This window comes from Plecotus auritus, assembly GCF_963455305.1.
Source record: "Plecotus auritus genome assembly, chromosome: 2".
In the NCBI taxonomy this organism is placed as follows: Eukaryota; Metazoa; Chordata; class Mammalia; order Chiroptera; family Vespertilionidae; genus Plecotus; species Plecotus auritus.
The window spans coordinates 220,581,703-220,600,249 of record NC_137771.1 but is presented as its reverse complement, the minus strand read 5'-3'; the positions used below and the strand labels follow the sequence as shown (position 1 = coordinate 220,600,249).

Sequence of the window (18,547 nt, the reverse complement as noted above, 5' to 3'; positions counted from 1 at the left end):
ATCAAATAAATGAGGTACTCAAGAGAGTACACTGAGTGGCCAGATTATTATGCATTCAGAGATCATAATAATCTAGCCATTCAGTGTATGTGTGTGTGTGTATGTATGTATGTATGTATGTATGTATGTATACACTAGAGGCCCGGTGCACGAAATTCGTGCACTGGTGAGGGGTGTCCTTCAGCCCAGCCTGCACCCTCTCCAATCTGGGACCCCTCGGTGGACATTCCTCTCACAATCCGGGATTGCTGGCTCCCAACCACTCGCCTGCCTGCCAGCCTGATCAACACCTAACTGCTTCCCTGCTGGCCCGATTGCCCCCAACTGCCCTCCCCTGCCGGATATCTTTGACCACATGGAGAGGCCATCTTGTACGAGGGTGTGAGGGTAAATTTGCATATTACCTCTTTATTATATAGGATAAACAAAAAACAACCAGACAACTACGCATCGGGCAAACGGGAAAAATGGCCCTGCTCCAGAGCACCCGTATCTCCTGGAAGGGAGCCTGATGCCCCAATTTTTGCAACTGCCCTTGAACACTGGCTCTGGAGGCCAAGGGAGCCATGTTCCTGGTCACATGGGACTACAATAATCAGTGTCACCCAGAAAAGAGCTCATACCCCAGTCTGGCACCCCAATATTTGTGAATGCTGCCAGGTGACACCTCTACATCACCTACCTCTGGTGGCTAGTGGGGCTTACACTGGTGGGCCCTCTGGACTGTAACCAACAGAGTAAGATTTTTTATTTTATTTATTTTTTAAAATATATTTTTATTGATTTCAGAGAGGAAGAGAGAGAGAGAGTGAAAGATAAACACATCAATGATGAGAGAGAATCACTGATCGGCTGTCTCCTGAACGCCCCAACTGGGGATTGAATCATGACATCCTGGTTCATAGATGGACACTCAACCACTAAGCCACACCAGCTGGGCCAGAGAAAGATTTTTTAAACAGCTATCAATCCCAGAGCACAGCAAGAGGCAACAGGCCCAGGAGCTTAGTCTTTCTGTGAAGGAGTCCTATTAACAAATCATCATGACTGCAGCCTGAGAGGCAGGCTTCTAATTAACCTGTAATCCTTTCCAGAGACCTCAGAAGGCAAGTGCTCACCCTCTGCAGAGCTCCAGAGTGCCAGTGTCTCCTGGAAGGGAACTTTATACATGTTTGGTGCCCTGGGTTTTTGTGGCTGCAAAGGGCTGCCCCTTGATCAGCTTGCTGTGGTGTTAGGAATGGGTAGGGGGTGTCTTGCATTCTTTTCAGTCCCACCGGCTGTGGCAATCAAAGAGATGATTATTAGCAGGCTACCACTCCCAGGGTACCGCCCAGATAGTGGAATGAGATACACCTCCAGTCTTTCTACGAAGGAGGCTTCTTACACCATTGTCCAGTAGCTTCAGCCTGAGTGGCAGGCTTCAGGTTTGGCCCAGACATAGTGGCCTGCATAGCTGCTCTCAAGGAACATAGGTTGTGGACACCATCTTGGCAGTCTCCCTCTGCCTTGCTCCAGCTCACCCTATCACCCAGAAAAGAATGTATACACTCCTCTGGCATCCCAATACTTGTCTGGAGCCACAATCTCTATGACTGCCAGCCAAGGGACACCTCCAGAGAGACTGGCTCTGGTGTACAGGGAAGCTTATACTTGCAAGCCCACAGGACTATAAATATATTTGCATTCTTTTAAAAGCTGCTGCCTGAGAGTCTGGCTTACAACCAGCCTGAATCCAGGAGGTAAGACCCTTCCCTTCAGGACACTGACAGGTCTTGGCACACATTCAAGTACGGCTTGGACAAGCACAAAAATTTGAAAGACAACTAAGAGCTGAAACAGGGTTGAATGACAAGGTTCCTCTCCTATAAAAGGCCACTTCCCTTCAAGATGGGAGAGGTGGTTGTTTCAACTACTATACAGAAACTAATACAGAGTCAAGCAAAATGAAGAAACAGAGAAATATACTGCAAATGAAAGAATAAGATAACACTTCAGGAAAAAAAACTTGATGAAATAGAGATAATGTACCTGATAATGAATTCAAAGTAATGGTCATAAAGATGCTTGCCGACGTGGCGTGGGGGGAGATGGATGAACAAAGTAAGAACTTCAACAATGAGATGGGAAACATAGGAAATACCAAACAGAAGTCACAGAGCTAAAAAACTCATTGACTGAACTAAAAAATATATTAGAAGAGTACAAGAGCAGACCAGATGAAGCAGAAAAGATAAGTCAACTTGTCAACTTGAAGACAAGGGAGTGGAACTCACCCAATCAGAGCAGCAAAAATAAAACTTAAAAAAAGTGAAGAAAGTTTAAAGGAATTATGGGACATCAAATGGATTAACATTTCCATCACAGCTCTCCCAGGAGAGGGAAAGGGGAAGAAATCTTATGTGAAGAAATAATGGCTGAAAACTTTCCTAACCCTGAGAAGAAAACAGACACCCAGATTCAGGAAGCTCAGAGAGTTCCAAATAAGAGGAACCCACACCAAGACACATTATAATTGAAGTGTCAAAAGTTAAATCAAGAAGAGTTTTAAAAGCAGCAAGAGAACACTTCTTGTGTACAAAGATGAGAGGATCATTGATCGGCTGTCTCCTACCATTAAGGAGACAGATTTTTAAGCAGAAACTTTGCAGGCCAGAAGTGAGTGGCATGATATATTCAAAAGGCTGAAAGAAAAAAACTGCCAACCAAAAATACTCTACCCAGCAAAATGGTCATTCAGAAATGAAGGAGACAAGCAAAAGCTAAAGGAGTTCATCACCACCAATTAGATGTTACAAGAAATATTAAAGGGACTTCAAGCTAAAATGAAAGGGTGTTAATAATAGAACACATATGAAAGAATAACTCTCACTGGAAAATATATAATAAAGGTATTGGACTAATCACCTCAGACTCATCACAATACGTTTTGTCTCTTAAAACTTTTTTTAAAATATATTTTATTGATATTTCACAGAGAGGAAGGGAGAGGGATAGAGAGTTAGAAACATCGATGAGAGAGAAACATCGATCAGCTGCCTCCTGCACACCTCCCACTGGGGATGTGCCCGCAACCAAGGTACATGCCCTTGACCGGAATCGAACCTGGGACCTTTCAGTCCACAGGCTGACGCTCTATCCACTGAGCCAAACCGGTTAGGGCTTAAAACTTTTTTTTAAACTTCTCAGTACAGTCTAGCTGGTGTGGCTCAGTGGTTGAGCATCGACCCATGAACCAGGAAGTCATCTTCGGATTCCCGTTCAGGGCACATGCCCAGGTTTCCAGTAAGCTGATCAACAATTCTGTCTCATGATTGATGTTTCTCTCTCCCCCTTCCTTCCTCTCTCTGTAATCAATAAAATAATAAAATCTCTCACCCTAGCCTGTTTGGCTCAGTGGATAAAGCGTCCGGCGTATGCCTGCGGACTGAAGGGTTCCCGGTTCCATATAGGTCAAGGGCACATGCCGGGGTTGCGGGCTCAATTCCCAATAGGGGCGTACAGGAGGCAGCCAATCAATGATTCTCTCTCTCTCCCCCTCTCCCTTCCTCTCTAAAATCAATTTTAAAAAAATTTTTTTAAAGAAAAAAACTTCTCATTACGCAGTTTAGGCTTCCCTCCCCTTCTCTCACTGCATGTGGGCAAGGCTGGAATTAGGTAGTTACCCAAATTACTAAGATGGGCAAAGAAGAAAACAAACGAGAACTGAATGTAACTGTAAGCATTTCTGAACTAGCCCAGCAGTAACGTTCACTTCTGTCCTTTAACGCGTCCTCCTTACAAGGAGGCGGCAGGCAGGGTGGCGGAGGGCGACCGGAGACCACTGCGGCTCCCCCGCCTGCTGACCGTGAACAAACCGGCAGGCCCGTGGGGTGAGGAGTCCGCTGCCCCGCACTCCGCCCAGGCCTCAAGGAGAAACGACGGACTGGGGACGGAGCACAGGGCAGGGGGCCGGGAGGAGGGATGAAGGGGCGCCGCCCCGACGTGAGGTTCGGTAGCGGGCGGGCCCCGGACTCACGTTTGTACTCGGCCATCAGCCTCTTCAGCGCCGTCCCCGCCATCGTCGGGGAAACAGCTGTGCCGTCGGACGTCGCCGCTAACCGCTCGTATCCTCCCGCCCGAGGATCGGGTTACTTCCGGTCGCTGCCGGGGGCACAGAAGCCCTTCCGGGCCGCGGGGCGCGCGCGCGCGGGGGCGGGACAGGCGCGCCAGTGAGGGAGGCTCGCAGAAAGGGGCGGAGTGTAGCCAGGGGCGGAGTGGGATGGTCATGGGGTGGGGACGGGAGCGTGGCGTGGAGGAAGACGAGCGTCTGTAGCCCTTAATCCCGGGTGGCTCGGTCCTACGACCGCTTCTACCAGCCCCCGTTCCTGTAGGGCCTGGTCTTCCCGAAGATTCCAGGGTTGCGTGCTTGGTAACCGCCTGTTCCGTCATGGTGGCCGCAGGAGGGTCCAGTGGGGGACGGAGACGAAGAACGACGCGACGACAGAGCGGGAGACGCAAGTTGGGCAGAGGTCATTTAGATAGGGTATTTTGTTAAATGTTTTTTATTGATTTCAGAGAGGAAGGGAGAGGGAGAGAAAGATAGAAACATCAATGAGAGAATCATTGATCGGCTGCCTCCCGCATGACCCCTACCAGGGATGAGCCCTTGACTGGAATCCAACCCGGGACCCTCCGTCCGCAGGCCGAGGCTCTATTCACTGAGCCAAACCAGCCAGGGCAGGGAATCTTTTAAAAACACCGGGAGGAGGGGGCGCTGCAGTCGGTGGTGCCACCACGCGTGGCCGCACGTCATCCCCGCCGCTAGGAGCCAGTTCCTGACGCGGCCCAACTGCAGCCAAAGGAGACCGGCTCCTAAGACAGTGACGCCCCGAATTCTGACAGGGGTTAGGTTTGGAAAGGGGTTTGGCGATGGTGGTGGGTTTCTTCGGCCAGCGCGGCCAGAACTCAGGGTGCCCAGACTCGGCCCCAGGGAGGGAGGAACCTGGGGAGCCCCGGAGGACCAGCATGACCGGGGTTCTGAGTAGCAGGTGTGATATGTGAGGGCTTCCTAAGGCCGGCAATCACACGGAGGAGGCCAAGTTTAGAATGAAAGTAGTGTCTTTTGTATCTTTGACAACTAAAGTTCTTAAGTATAAAAGGTCTCTCACAGTTGAACCCGGTTGAAAGTAGTTTTAACCTTAGTATCTTGCTTCCCCAGCTGTGAGCTTGTGCCGCACAGCAGGTGACACCTACTGGGGTTTTCCTGGAAGGGAGGGTTCCTGGGCTGAGGGACTGTGAGTGCTGAAATGGGGCTGTGCCAGCTGGGACCCTGGCACCACTAACAGGATAAATAGTGCCTATCTCCTGAAGCATCAATTTAACTCTAAGATCCTAGGAGTTAGATTTATGTAAATATATTTTCTTAATTTTAGAGGAAGAGAAACATCGATTTGTTGCTCAACTTATTTATGCATTCATTGGTTGATTTTTTTATGTGCCCTGACTGGGAATCGAACCCACAACCTTGGCATATTGGGAGGACGCTTTATAAACAACGGAGTTACCCAACTAGGGCCTGTAAATATTTTTAAAATATTAATCCAAGAGGTATTATTCCAAATGCACAATGTGCATAAATTTTGAGAGAAAAGATAACCTCAAGGACATCCCTTGTTCTTTCTTCTTCGGTCAGTGCAGTGGGTGGGAATTCAAGCAGCACTGCTCTGATGTCCCAAACTCTTAGCCTCACTCTCCTAACTTAAGGAAGTGCAGGGGCTCCTCTGCAGATGCAATGCCCCCCACCTCCACTCTCCGGGGCACCTAGCAAATTATTCAGTCCCTGTAATGTGCTTGAACCCATCTACTTTGGCTGGTGTAAATGATCATGTGTGAGTGGACGTGCTATATCCCAGCTCCCCTTCATCTTTCAGTTTGTACTAACCTCACCTGAAGGACTAACTAAAACAGCTAGGTCATTTTCAAACCTGCTTTAGTCACAGCACAGTCCCCTGGGAAGTTCTGTCACATTAGCAGCAGTTCGCTCAGCTGCAAAGCACTCAGATGCAAAGCAAACAAGGTTGTCAATCACACAGAAGAAAACTCGTCTGACAGTAAGGCACCAAACAACTTGAGAGGCCAGACTGATGTCCAAATCAGCTGCCTCCAAAACACACCCTCTTTACATGTGGCATCACAATGCCAGTTTAGCTTACCCCACGGGAGAGCTCTGGGATACGTGAGTGTGTGGACTCCTCATCAGAAGGTGCCAGCCCTATACGGGCGATCCACCAAGGATACAGGGAGTGGGAGAGGCAACAGGCGAATACTTACTTTTCAGCAACTAGCCTTTAAATAAAAATCTGAGTGGCCTTGCTGAATGGTCATTAAAAATGTTGAATTGTGACAGTCAGCCGCAACCTCCAAATGCAATATTTAATACAAGAGACAGAATATCAAACTATATTTACTGTTTACAGTAGTAAAGGACAACAAAGAATGTACAAATTGTGAACAAACAGCAGAGCCAGCAGACACCACATCCACACCCCAACAGCAAAACACAAAGGAAAGGCAAGATTCCGGGCAAGCAAGAGATGATGGTCCAGGTCGCACTGTTCAGGTACCAGAAGGAGGCAGAGCAGGGCCATCAGGCAGCAGGGGTTCCATACAGAAGGGCAGGAGGAGAACTGAAAGTTTAATATTCCAAAATGTTTCACAGAAATGAAACCACAGCTAATGTCAGGAAAGCGGCAGAGCACGTCTGTGAGAACAACATGAAGTCATCTTTGCACAGGGCCCATCTGTAACCCCACTTTGAAGTAGCTCTTTGACACAAAAAAGTCACTGCAAAATCAGCAATACTTAATCGTACTTTTTTATATAGAAACCATAATTATTCATCAGAAGCAAATACTGGAAGAAATCTGAGGCCACAGTACTGCCAAGTGAGAAACATGGCAATTGCTTTCCTCTATTAAAAGGGGACCCCTGAAACTAATACAAATAGTGAATATAAACTGTAATTGAAAAATTAAAAAAAAAAGGAAAAGCCAATTTCTGCTGCACCCTGCTTTGCCCATGCACCCATCAGGGGTCCTGGGCCTGCCCTTGCCTAAGGAGAACTAGAGGAACAGAGTGCCCAGGCCTGTGCTACTGAGGGACTCGGTTACTTTTCACCTTTTAAAAAGCATTCCAGTATTCTCCCTTCAACTTTACCATATTCTCACAAAACTTAAACTTGCAATATTTAGCATTGAAAAAACCTACAAGACAGTAAGTGGACCTACAAGAAACAGTAAGTGGAAGTTTGTCTCCCCACAATGCCCCCAGAACGGCCCACAGAAGCACCGCCACTTTGGTGATGTGAGCTCTCTACAATGGACTAAGCAGATGGATTTATTCAATACCTGGGATAAGATCCCTGTCTAGACTAAAAAGGGACATTCACACAACAAGCTTCGGGGAAATGTGGTAGGGGGAAAGACAAAAATGAGAGCAAAAGCAAACCCCCAAAACCTTGCAACTCATTTTCCTAAACAGACATGACACTGGCTGGCCCAGTTCAGGTAAGGATTCGTCCCTGCAGACAGTTTTGAGTTGCACCCGCAGTATGTCAGAGAGGAAAGGAATTTTTGTGGATGTCCTTGGTTCCTGCAGACTCCTTTGTGATTGGCATGGTCACGTGTTCACTATTCAACAGCAAATGCAAGGACGGTGACAAAGTGGGCCGGTCCCTCTACAGACCACATCCCAAGAGGCAGCCAGTCGCCCGTGAGCCTCCTGTTTGCTGCTGGAACACGTCGATGGTATCTTCATCCTCCATCTCCAACTGGCAGGGTCGACGTGACAGGCACAGTGAGAGAGGGGAAATCTGTTAGTTTTCTCGCCATCACAGGAACAAAAACTGTTCAATTGAACACACATGTCCACTGCACTATCTCCCTCGCACCGGCGCACAACACCCCACCACACCTTTGCTCTGTGGGTTGCTCCTGGGTCGCTAGGTCATATCAGGGAGAAGAGACTTTGTTTAGGATTTCCAATAAGCTACCATTCAGCAACCTTCCCCTAACAAAACTCATAAAAGAGTATTCAAAACTTAACTTTAACTGACAGAAAAACTAAGTCTCATTAAAAAATGAACAAGTATCTAAAATTGTTACTGAAAATTAGACAAAATCAGATCCCAATTAGGAACATCCACAGAGTGGCGCTAAGTCCTCAGGACTAGCAGGGGCCATGCACTTCATAACAAGTGCAGTGGATGGCGGGTTCCAAAGCAAACCAAGTCAGAAAAGAACCCACTTGGTAAGGGACCGGCTGCTGGCTGTACCCCTGCTCCCCGTCAATTCCCTTCAAGACCAGGGCAGAGATGGGCAAAAGCTCCCCACCTGCTCCGCCTGACACCACAGCAATGGACATCTGCCCTGATCTTTGTCCATTCTCGGAACAAAAGAACTGCCAAATCACAGAGACTAAACAGGGCTGGAGGCAGTAACATTTCCCAGAAACAGAGAAGTAGGTCCGGGTTAGCGCGCCCTGTGCTGCTGTAGACACTACTTGAACAGGAGCCAGAGTGACAGGCTGGAGGAGAGCGTTCCAGCCCCCCACCCCAGTGCAAGCCCCCCAGAAATCCTCACAGAGCCAACCACCATCTCAGCAGCAGAAGAGTTCTTCAACTGAGCAGAAACATGCAGCCCTTTTACATGTGCCAGCCCAATGGATTCTGCCTCTGTGAAGGGCAAGACTGAGTGAGACCCCAATAGTAGGTGACTCTGGATCACAAGGTCGTCCAGCTAATAAATGACAAGAACCACAGACTGAACCTCGGCCTCCAACTCCATCCGAAACTTCACTGTGGGGCCTTGCAATGCAACAGGCTGGACCAACACTGAGACTGTTGGGGGGTGGGGGGAGGTCACGGGCTTAACAAAAGCTAACCCCTGACTGAAATGAAGGGGTACACACTCCTTTCCATCCACACCCCTATGCACAAATGCTTACAGGGCACAAGAAGCAAGCCAGTAAGTTGGCTACAAATTGACTAACCCTACAAATTCAATGTCCAGACCACCAGGGGGTGTGAGTGCATCTGCCCATCTTGCCTGGACCCCTCTGCTGAGCCCCCAGCCCGCTTGTCCAACAAAGGGCATCATTCTCATCTGAAACACTAAACTGCCCAATTAAAATGTTAAATATTGTAATAACTAAGAACATTAAGAAAAAGTAAGGTATCCCATATGAACACCCATCAGTAGCTCCCCAACAAGAATATTTCAAACAGCAATTAGTCAAATGCAGGTCGAAGTGGCCTCAAGAAGTCGAAGCTGCTTTCATACCTGGGCCGGGGTGTCTGCTTCATTAATTGGCTGCCCATCAAACCTGAATCTAATCTGTCTCATTGACAAGCCCTGGAAAGAAAAGGCAAATATAATTAAATATTTCTAGGTAATGCATTAAGTCAAAAACATCACATATTTACACCAAAATACCTGGATTCTGACCAGAGGATATTTTTCCATTGATTTTTAGAGAGAATAGAAGGGAGAGGGAGAGACAGAGAGAAACATCCATGTGAGAGAGACACATCGATTGGTTGCCGCCTCACGCACACTGACCAGGTTCGTGCCCTTGACCGAATGGCACCTCACACCTTCAATCTGTGGGCTGACGTTCTATCCACTGAGCCACATCGGCTAAGGCCAAAGACCTTTTTTTCATTCAAAGGGTCCTCAGGTTGTAAAGGCCCCATACATGCTGCAGAAGCAAACACAGTTCTTTGCTGAGTAGCACACTTTAATTAAACCAGGATGAATTCCAAGAATAAAGTTTCAAAGCACTTGAGTTTCCCTTAAAAAAAATGTCACCAAACTTAAAGAATATACTTTAGAATTAATATACCTACAAACACTGGATATGTTAGAATAATTTTTAAAAAGTAATATAAAATATCTTTGCTTAAAATGCTTTAAAACTATCAAAAATATGTCAAGGAATAAGAGTTTATCAAAAATTAGCAAGAAATCATTTCTTGAAAAGCACATAAAATGTTTAGAAATTAAAATAAGAAATTCAGTGACAGATGAAACAGCAGATCAGACACAGCTGAAAAGAGACTTTGTGAAGCGAATAACAGGGCTAAAGGAATAACCAGAATGCAAGTCAATAGATAAAGACATAAAAAAATACAAAATAGAACATGGACTGAGAAAAAATACCAGGATTCTGAATATGCAGATGGATGATCCAGTGGATTATAAACCTACATGTGGGTCTACAATGCATTTACTAGTAATGTGATACCAACACCAGCACCTTCAGAAACCACTGTTCTAGCGACTTGTAGCTCCAGGCACCTGCCCCTACTGATCCCTCTCACTTCCCTCTAGAACCTAAGCAGGATTTCTAAACTGCTGGCACCACCACCTTCCCCCTTTAAAAAATTCTCAGAGAGAAATAGGTCAGGTGACAGAGGCATGTGACAAGAAGACTGCATGAAACTGGAAGTAGTCCCGATGGCTGTGGCCTTGAGAAAGGCAGGAGGAAAGGCATTTTCCATCCAAAGAGGAGCACGTGCAGACTTTCTGAATCCTGAGGGAACGGTAAACATGGTCAGGGTGCAAAGACATTGCCCTTTTAAAAGCAGCTCTGATTTTGCTTAAACAGGAGAGAGGGGATTAAAACACGCATCTCGGCTCCTCCTGAAACCCTGGTTCAGTTAGTTAAGCATCATCCCGTGCACCAAAAGGTTGCCAACTCCACTGCCAGTCAGGGAGCCTACCCGGGTTTCGGGTTCAATCCTCAGACTACATGCCGGAGGCAACCTATCTCTCTCTCTCTCTCTCTCTCTCTCTCTCTCTCTTCCCCCCCCCCCCCCCATCAATGTTTCTCTCTCTCTCCCCCACTTCCTCTCTCTCTAAAAAAATCAATAAATTAAAAAGGCATAGTCAACAGGACAAAGAACAGAAGAGGGGACGAGCCAGCAGAAAAAGGGTGTTACTGATGGGCTGGAAGCTCCAAAGCCCGGATGCTGGGTGGGAGTGGGGACAAGATGCAGCCCTGAGACGGAAGGGGCAGGTACAGGTCTGGGAGGCAGCGGTGCAGCAGGCAGCTGATTTTGGATGGTGCCTAGAAGTTCCTATCAGACCCCAAGTCAGGGCCGCCAGCTCCAAGAGGCCAGGAGCTGTGCCTCCACAGGCAGAGGGAGCTCCGGGCTGGAGTGAAACTGAACTCCTTGGGGAAGAGGACAGGGCACCTGTCACACCATCGCAGTAAGGTCCCTCGCCCACTGAGTGAGGGGCCCAGGTGGAGGGGATAGGTCCCTCGCCCACTGAGTGAGGGGCCCAGGTGGAGGGGATAGGCCCAGGACCAAAGGTGAGTCCACGGAGCATGATGAGAGCAAAACAGACGCAGGGATGAAGCACAAATGCATTTGAGCTGTAAGTTCATGACACTAACAAAAATAATCACAACTGAAAAGGCTCAATTTACTGGTCACTGTGGGAGGACGCAAGTGAGTCAGCTCGTTACTTTGAAAACCGGTAAAGGGAAAGAATCAAGCATTTTGTAGAAACCAAACTGTGATGAGGGCTGTGTCTCCACAGTGTTTTCCAGCTACCGTGTGAAGGAGCCATGGAACTGCACTCAGATTCACTGTTCTGCAACCTCCCAGGAAGGAAGCCGCATACACACTGACCCAAGAGCAGACACGTGGTCACACTCCACTCCCAGAGGAAGAGGCAGCATTTTGCCTGGCCTGCTGAGGCAAGAGCTGATGGGCACAATCTGGAGATGAAGAGGGTTGAAGACAGAAGGCCACCAAGGAGTGCACACACTTGTGCAGACACACATAAATGCACACACACAAATATGCACACACGTGCACACCAATGCACACATGTGCAGACACACATGCACACTTCCAGGATAGTGGAGCCCTGAACAGCCTGGACATGGGGTGACAGCAGAGTCCCACCCAGCCCATAGACACACCTGCCGCTCGCAGTAGGCCTTCATCAGCTTGCTCAGTGGGGTGTGTCTCTTAATCTTGAACTGGACCACGGAGCCATCTTGCCCAGCCACTTTCAGGTTGATGTGGTCATTCTCTGTCTTCACTCCCTCCTGCAAGAGACAGGACACTGGGCCTCAACACCCAAAATAACCACTATTTTAAAGGGCAAATCTTTAGGTAATTGCTGGAGTTTTATTTTTAAGTCATTAAAAAGCAACCTAATTCTGAAAACTCTCCAGCAATCCAGTCACCCATGTGATAGCTTTATTTTTACACAGAAATTATGTTTAACTTCTACTTGTTAAGCATCCATGTGTAAGGAAATGCAATGCAAATCTACAGAGTTCATAGATTGGTAATTCAAAGGAAAAAAATCTGTTCAATAAATCTAGAAAAGCTGAGAGCAAGTCCACGTCTGCCACAGAGTACTCTGTGAAGCCAGAGGGAAACCATGGTATGCCCGTCCTTCTGGGGGAGCGGTTTGAGCAGCAGCATCTTCCACCTTCCAGCTGCCGACGCCCGAGTAGTTCAATCAGCCCCATCTGGTCAGGGACACTCACAGTACTTTATCTTGCAGAATTCCTGACTCACTCACAGCTCCTGAGCAACCACACATGGAATGGATGCCACAAGTCTGTGTCCTGCAGCAACAGCTCAGTCTGAGAAGCATTTCCTAAGCGCCAGAGAGATGTGCCCGCAGGGTAACGCGCCAGTGAGGGTCCTGCCGTCACAGAGCCACCTCATTTATCTGGCACTGACTGTTTGGGAAGAAAGAGTTGTTTATCTTTGAGCAAAATGATGAAACTGACCCAAGTCAATCTGAAAATAAAGACTTGATGGAACTCAAAGTGATTCTGTACCTTCTCCAGCTGACACACATGCTCCCTTGTTGGTGCATCCCCAGAAGAGCTGACCACCACAACAGGGCTCATGGCCAGGCTGCTGGCTTTGTGGAGGAGTCAGATCCGCTCTCCTTCCCTCCCTACTGGTGCCCCCCTCGCCCTGTCGCCAGCTGTCCTAACAGAAGGGACTGGGAGGCAGGCAGTCACATCCTACACTCTGGTTCGAAACTTTGAGTGGGGGTGCCGCTCTTTCTAGGGAGCTTGGAATGGCCTGAGAAGTGGCCCTAGGAGGCAAGACCCCAGCAAGGAGCCTGAAGGTCATCCTGGAGTGGTGCTTACCCCACCGCAGCCTTGGGCGGCAACTTGGCTTGGCACCACTCAAGCCCCCCTCTCTGCAATGTGGACTCGTGTAGGCAAACCCGGTGACACAAGTTGGGGGGTGCTCAGGAACCCAGGCCAGGATGGACTGTGGGTCCCTCTAGCACACCTTCATTCCCCAGAAAGTAAGGATACATTTGCTTCTTTGTTCAAATAAAGGTTTTGTTTTGGAATAAATTATGCATTTATAGAGAAATTGCAAAACAGACATGGAGAGAACTCCGGTACACCTCTCACCTGTCTCCCCAAGGTTAGCATCTCACACCCAAGGTACATGTCACACTAAGAAACCAGTGCTGGCACACCACTAGCAATGAAACGCCAAACTTTGTTGCTATTTCACCAGTTTTTCTATTAATGTCCTTTTTCTGTTCCAGGATCCAATCCACGGTACCACACTGTGCTGAGAGATATATTTCCCAATGTTTTATTGTGTTAAAAAACACACAACATAAAATGTACCATTTTAACCATTTCCAGTGGTATTAAATACATTCATAATGTTGTGTGGCCATCACCAATATCCATCTTCAGAACTCTCTTCATTTTGTAAAACTGAAACTCTGTCCCCACTAAACACTAAGACCCCCTCCCCAACCCCTGGCACCCACCCTTCTACTTCTGTCTGAATTTGATGACTCCAGGTCCCTCATACAAGTGGAATCATACAGTCTTTGCCTTTTTGTGACTAGCTTATTTAACTTAGCATAATGTCTTCAACGTGCATCCATGTCATAGTATGTCAGAATCTCTTTTCCTTTATAAGGCTGAATAATATCCCATTGTATGGATGGACCATTTTGCATGTCTACTCATCCATCATTGGATGCTTGGGTTGCTTCCACATTTTAGCTACAGTGAATAACGCTGCAGTGAACATGAGTGTACAAATCTCTCTTGAGACCCTGCTTTAAATTATTTTGAGTTTGTACCCAGAAGGGGAATTGCTGGGTCATCTGGTAGTTCTATATTAATTTTTTGAGGAACCTCCACACTGTGTTCCCAACTGCTGCACCATTTTACATTCCAACCAAAGGGCATGAGGATTCCAATCGCTCCATGTCCTCACCAACACTTGCAGTTTTCTATTTTGTTTTTTATAGTAACCGTCCCAATGGTTGTGAAGTCTTGATGACTTGCAATTCCCCAATGACTGGTGTTGTTAAGCATCTTTTCATGTCCTTATTGACCATTTGTTTTCTTTTTATGTTTTATTTATTGATTTTAGAAAAAGAGAGGGAGGGAGGAAGAGAGACGGAGAGAGAGAAATATTAATTTGTTGTTCCACTTATTTATGCATTCATTGGTTAATTCTTATATGTGCCCTCACCAGAGGTGGAACCCACAACCTTGGCCTATCAGGATGACACTCGCACCAACTGAGCTACCCAGCCACGGCTCTTATTGACCATTTGTATATCTTCTTTTGAGAAATGTCTATTCAAGTCCTTTGCCCATTTTGGAATGGGTTTATTTTTTTTTCAGTTGTTGAGTTTTAGAAGTTCTCTATATATTCCAAATATTAATCCCTTATTACATATATGATTTGCACATATCTTCTCCCCTTCTCACATTGCCTTTTTACTGTCAATAGTATCCTGATGCACAAAATTTCTGCAATTTTCATAAAGTCCAGTTTGTCTGTTTTTACTCTTGTTGCCTGTGCCTCTGGCATCATATCCAAGAAATCACTGCCATACTCAAAGCTGTCAAGCTTTGTCCTGTTTTCTCCTAAGAGTTTTATGGTGTGGGTCTTACATTGAGGTCCTTGACCCATTTTGAGTTAATTTTTGTATGTGGTGTTACAAAGGGTCCAACTTAAGTCTTCTGCATGTGGACAGAGGAAATACTTGTTTTTATAATGAAAAAACATGATTTGTTCAAACAAACAGATGCAAGAACCAAAACACAAAACAAACAGAAACAGAATCACAGGGCAGCAGCTGCAGACCAGGCAAAGGAAGGCAGCAGAACTGGGCAGAAGGCCTCACCAGGAACAATGGGGGCATCAGCTCCCTCAGGGAGCACGTGCAGCAAGGAAAAGCCCCAGGTACCTCTCTCCTCTCAAGGAGGGACACCAAGAGCAATGGCCTGTACCAGACCCCGGTGAACTCCTAGTAAACAAGGAGTAAAAGAAACCCAAAACTAGAAACAACGACCACGATTTACTGCAGTCAGTTCCCTGACTCAGCTATGCAGGGAGCGAGAAGCTGCTTTCCCAGCTGACCCACAAGGCCTTCCTTTCGCCAGCATGATGGCCTGGGAATGTGCCTGCCCCTCCTCGCCAAGTCCAGAGCAGAGGGCTCCTCAGCAGGCACAATGGGCAATGCAAACTGTTTAGTCCTTTTGGACACAGTCCAAACAAGTCTATTCAACTGAAAGGACATGGGAGGTGACCGCGCGGAAGAGTTCAGTTTAAACCCACTGGAGAAATGAGTACAGTGTGTATTTCACTGTATGTAAACTTCAGTAAGAGGAAGCCACCCAGAAAACAAAGAAAGGCATTTATATTTGGCCAAGTGACCAGGCTGAGAAGAGTGGTATAAAAGGCTGAGTTGGAACCAAAATGTACAAAGCAAAGGCGGCTCCAATTGCAATGCAATCTTGACTCAAGGCAGGGCAGGGAGGGGGCTGGCCTCCACCATCAGCCAGCGGGCACACGCCTTGTTTACTTAAATGAGGCATGCCTGCGAGTTTGACATGATTGAGGGCTGCAATCTCTAGTACCAGGCTGGTATCAGAAGAAGCCTGTGTGCAAAGCATTCAACTCAACAGCAGACCTTCCTCTTGGTCAATAAACAAACCCTGACAGTGCAGACCAAAAGCTTTGGAAACATCCTTCCTATGCTATATAATGAAAGGGTAACATGCAAATTGACTGAATGGCAGAACGCCCGGTAGCTATGACATGCATTGACCACCAGAGGGCAGACGCTCAACACAGGAGCTGCCCCCTGGTGGTCAGTGCGCTCTCACTTGGGGGGGTGCCGCTCAGCCGCAAGCCAGGCTGATGGCTGGTGAGCACAGCAGTGGTGGCGGGAGCCTCTCCCGCCTTCGTGGCAGCACTAAGGATGTCCCCATGGACATCCCCCAAGGCCCGCCATCAGCTGGACATCCCCAAGGGCTGCCGGACTACAAAAGGGCGCAGGCTGAGTTGAGGGACCCGCTCCTCCCAGTGCACAAATGTTGTGCAGCGGGCCTCTAGTGTTTTTAATGAGAGTAGTTAGCACAACAGCTGTGGACCTCCCCACAGACTGACAGCCAAAACCCTAGAGCAGTGGTTGGCAAACTGAAGCTCGCGAGCCGCGGTTTGCGGCTCTGTTGACTAATGAGTTTGCCGACCACTGCCCTAGAGTGTCAATTTTCAACCAGTGTGCCACAAGAATTTTTAAAACTTGCAACCTATTTAGTCAGGAGCACTTTTCCCTTATCGATTGTCAAATAAAATGACCACAGCCAACACAGTAGCCATCTGGTGTGAATGAATCACCATTATACCTATTTTTTGGTCAGATCGGCAAAAAATGTATTTTTTAGTGTGCCGCAGAATTTTAGTAATAAGTCTATGTGTACTATGAGATTTTAAAAAGGTTGAAAATCATTGTGCTAGGCCCTGGCTGGGTAGCTCAGTTGGTTGGCAAGTCGTCAACATAGCCAAGGTTGCAAGTTAGGGTGCACACCAATGAGTGCATAAATACATGAAACAACAAACTGATGTTTCTGTCTCTCTCCCTAAAAACAATAAATAAATAAATAAATAAATAAATAAATAAATAAATAAATTTTTAAATAAGCCGGGGGGGGGGGGGCCTAAAAAGAAAAAATAAATAGAAAATTAAAAAAAGAAGCCCTGGTCGGAGGTTAGAGCATCCGCCTCCTACTGAAGGGTCCTGGATCGACTTCCAGTCAAGGTTTGAAAGGTTCGATCAGGCCTGGTTGGGGCGTGTGCGGGAGGCAACTAATCCATGTGTCTCTCTCACATCGATGTTTCTTTCTCTCTCCCTCCCTTTCTCTCTAAAAATCAATAAAAAAAAACTATCTTCCGTTGAGGAGAAAACAAAAAATCGCTGTCCTAGAGAAGTGCACACCAGGGGGCGCCATAGGGACCGGTGGGTACAGCGGTAGGGAGGACTGGCGCACACTGAGGGACAGCAAAGAGGAGAGTGGGCGCGCACCGCCGGGCCTGGCGGCGGAACGGCAGGCGCAGAGGGGCTGTATGGGAAAGGTGGCAGTGCGCAGACAGACCAGGCTACACACCGCCCCAGAGGATCGCAGACGTGGATCCCACAGTGAGGGGCGTAGTGGGGGTCGGCCTCCGCGATGGAAGGTCTTAGGGAGGGGCGGTCCCCCAGAGGGATCATGGGGGGGGGGGGGGGGGCGGGCGGGAGAGAGTGTCCGAAATCCCCACAACTGGGGTCCGAACGGGAAGAGGGTAGGGTCCCCGGCGGGAGACTCCCAGGAGAGGGAGTCTGGATGCGACAGAGTGGTCCCGAAGACGATGTGTCCCGGCGGTTAAGGGGCAGTAGTTGCGGGAGATCAAGGCCAGGAGGGTCCCGGCAAGGGGTCGCCCCGCTCTACCTCGGCGCTCTGCGTAGGCTCCGCGGATCCGAGCTGGTGAAGCGGGGCGAGGTCAGGCTGCGCGCGGGGAACAGGGGGAAGCAGTGGGGAGGGGCGCGAGCAATTGGGGCGGAGCCTAAGTCGGGTGTGGGAGCGGCTGGGGCGCAGGGGCGGAGCCTAAGCGAAGGGCGGAGCGGCTTGGATCGTGGGGGCGGAGCCTGGGCCGAGGCAGGGCGGAGCCTGGCCGGCGGGGGGAGGGGAGCCCAGCGGCGCGACTGCGGGGGGAGGGGCGGGAGGCCCGGGCGCCGGGGAGGCCCAGCCGGCATCGCGGTCCCTGGCCCCGGGGGCCGTGCGGAGCCGCGGAGAGCGTCCAAAGCGCGGAGGGGGCTGAAGGGAGCGGCGCGGGCGGGGGTCGAGCGCGGAGCCCGGCCCGTGCCCACCGGCCCTTACCTTGGGCTTCTCCTCGGACATGGCTGCGCGCGGTTGCGGGTGGTGGGGCGGCGGCAGGGAATTAGGCAGCGCGGGAGCGGGCGAGTCACGCTCTCAGCCCGCCGCTCTCCCGCCGCAACTGCTCGCGGGGCCGCGCTTTGCCCCCCAAATCCTGGCGCGCCAGTTGGCCGACGCGAGGTCACGTGGCGAACGCGCGTGCACGACGCGCGCGCCCGGGGCATGGAGCGCGCGCCCGGTTGGGCCGAGGTTCCCGGCGATTGGGAATGCGTCACGGGGCGGAGCCCCGCGCCATCCCCGCGCCATCCCCGCGCCCCGACACCGGGGGGCGCTC

The 18,547-nt window shown here is 48.9% G+C and overlaps 2 protein-coding genes across 4 annotated transcripts in view; both read right to left on the bottom strand.

The window, feature by feature from the left end:
* Window positions 1–4,147, bottom strand: part of UBE2G2 (ubiquitin conjugating enzyme E2 G2) — a 30,148-nt gene extending 26,001 nt beyond the window's left edge. For both annotated transcript variants that reach the window (XM_080657198.1, XM_080657199.1), the window contains exon 1: window positions 4,016–4,147. In XM_080657198.1, coding sequence (XP_080513324.1) covers window positions 4,016–4,058 — 43 coding nt within the window. In that variant the 5' untranslated portion in view covers window positions 4,059–4,147. The remainder of the gene's footprint in view (window positions 1–4,015) is intronic.
* Window positions 4,148–6,422: 2,275 nt separating this feature from the next.
* SUMO3 (small ubiquitin like modifier 3) lies at window positions 6,423–18,547 on the bottom strand. Of its 2 annotated transcripts, XM_080654060.1 has the most exons (5): window positions 18,217–18,430; window positions 17,788–17,820; window positions 11,971–12,099; window positions 9,318–9,389; window positions 6,423–7,807 (listed from the first exon to the last, which is right to left on the bottom strand). In XM_080654060.1, the coding sequence occupies exons 1-5, from the start codon at window positions 18,235–18,237 to the stop codon at window positions 7,715–7,717; spliced, it is 348 nt and encodes a 115-aa protein (XP_080510186.1). In that variant the 5' UTR covers window positions 18,238–18,430; the 3' UTR covers window positions 6,423–7,714. The 2 variants fall into 2 exon arrangements, with proteins under 2 accessions (XP_080510186.1, XP_080510187.1); XM_080654061.1 differs by lacking the exon at window positions 17,788–17,820 and having other exon boundaries at window positions 18,217–18,547.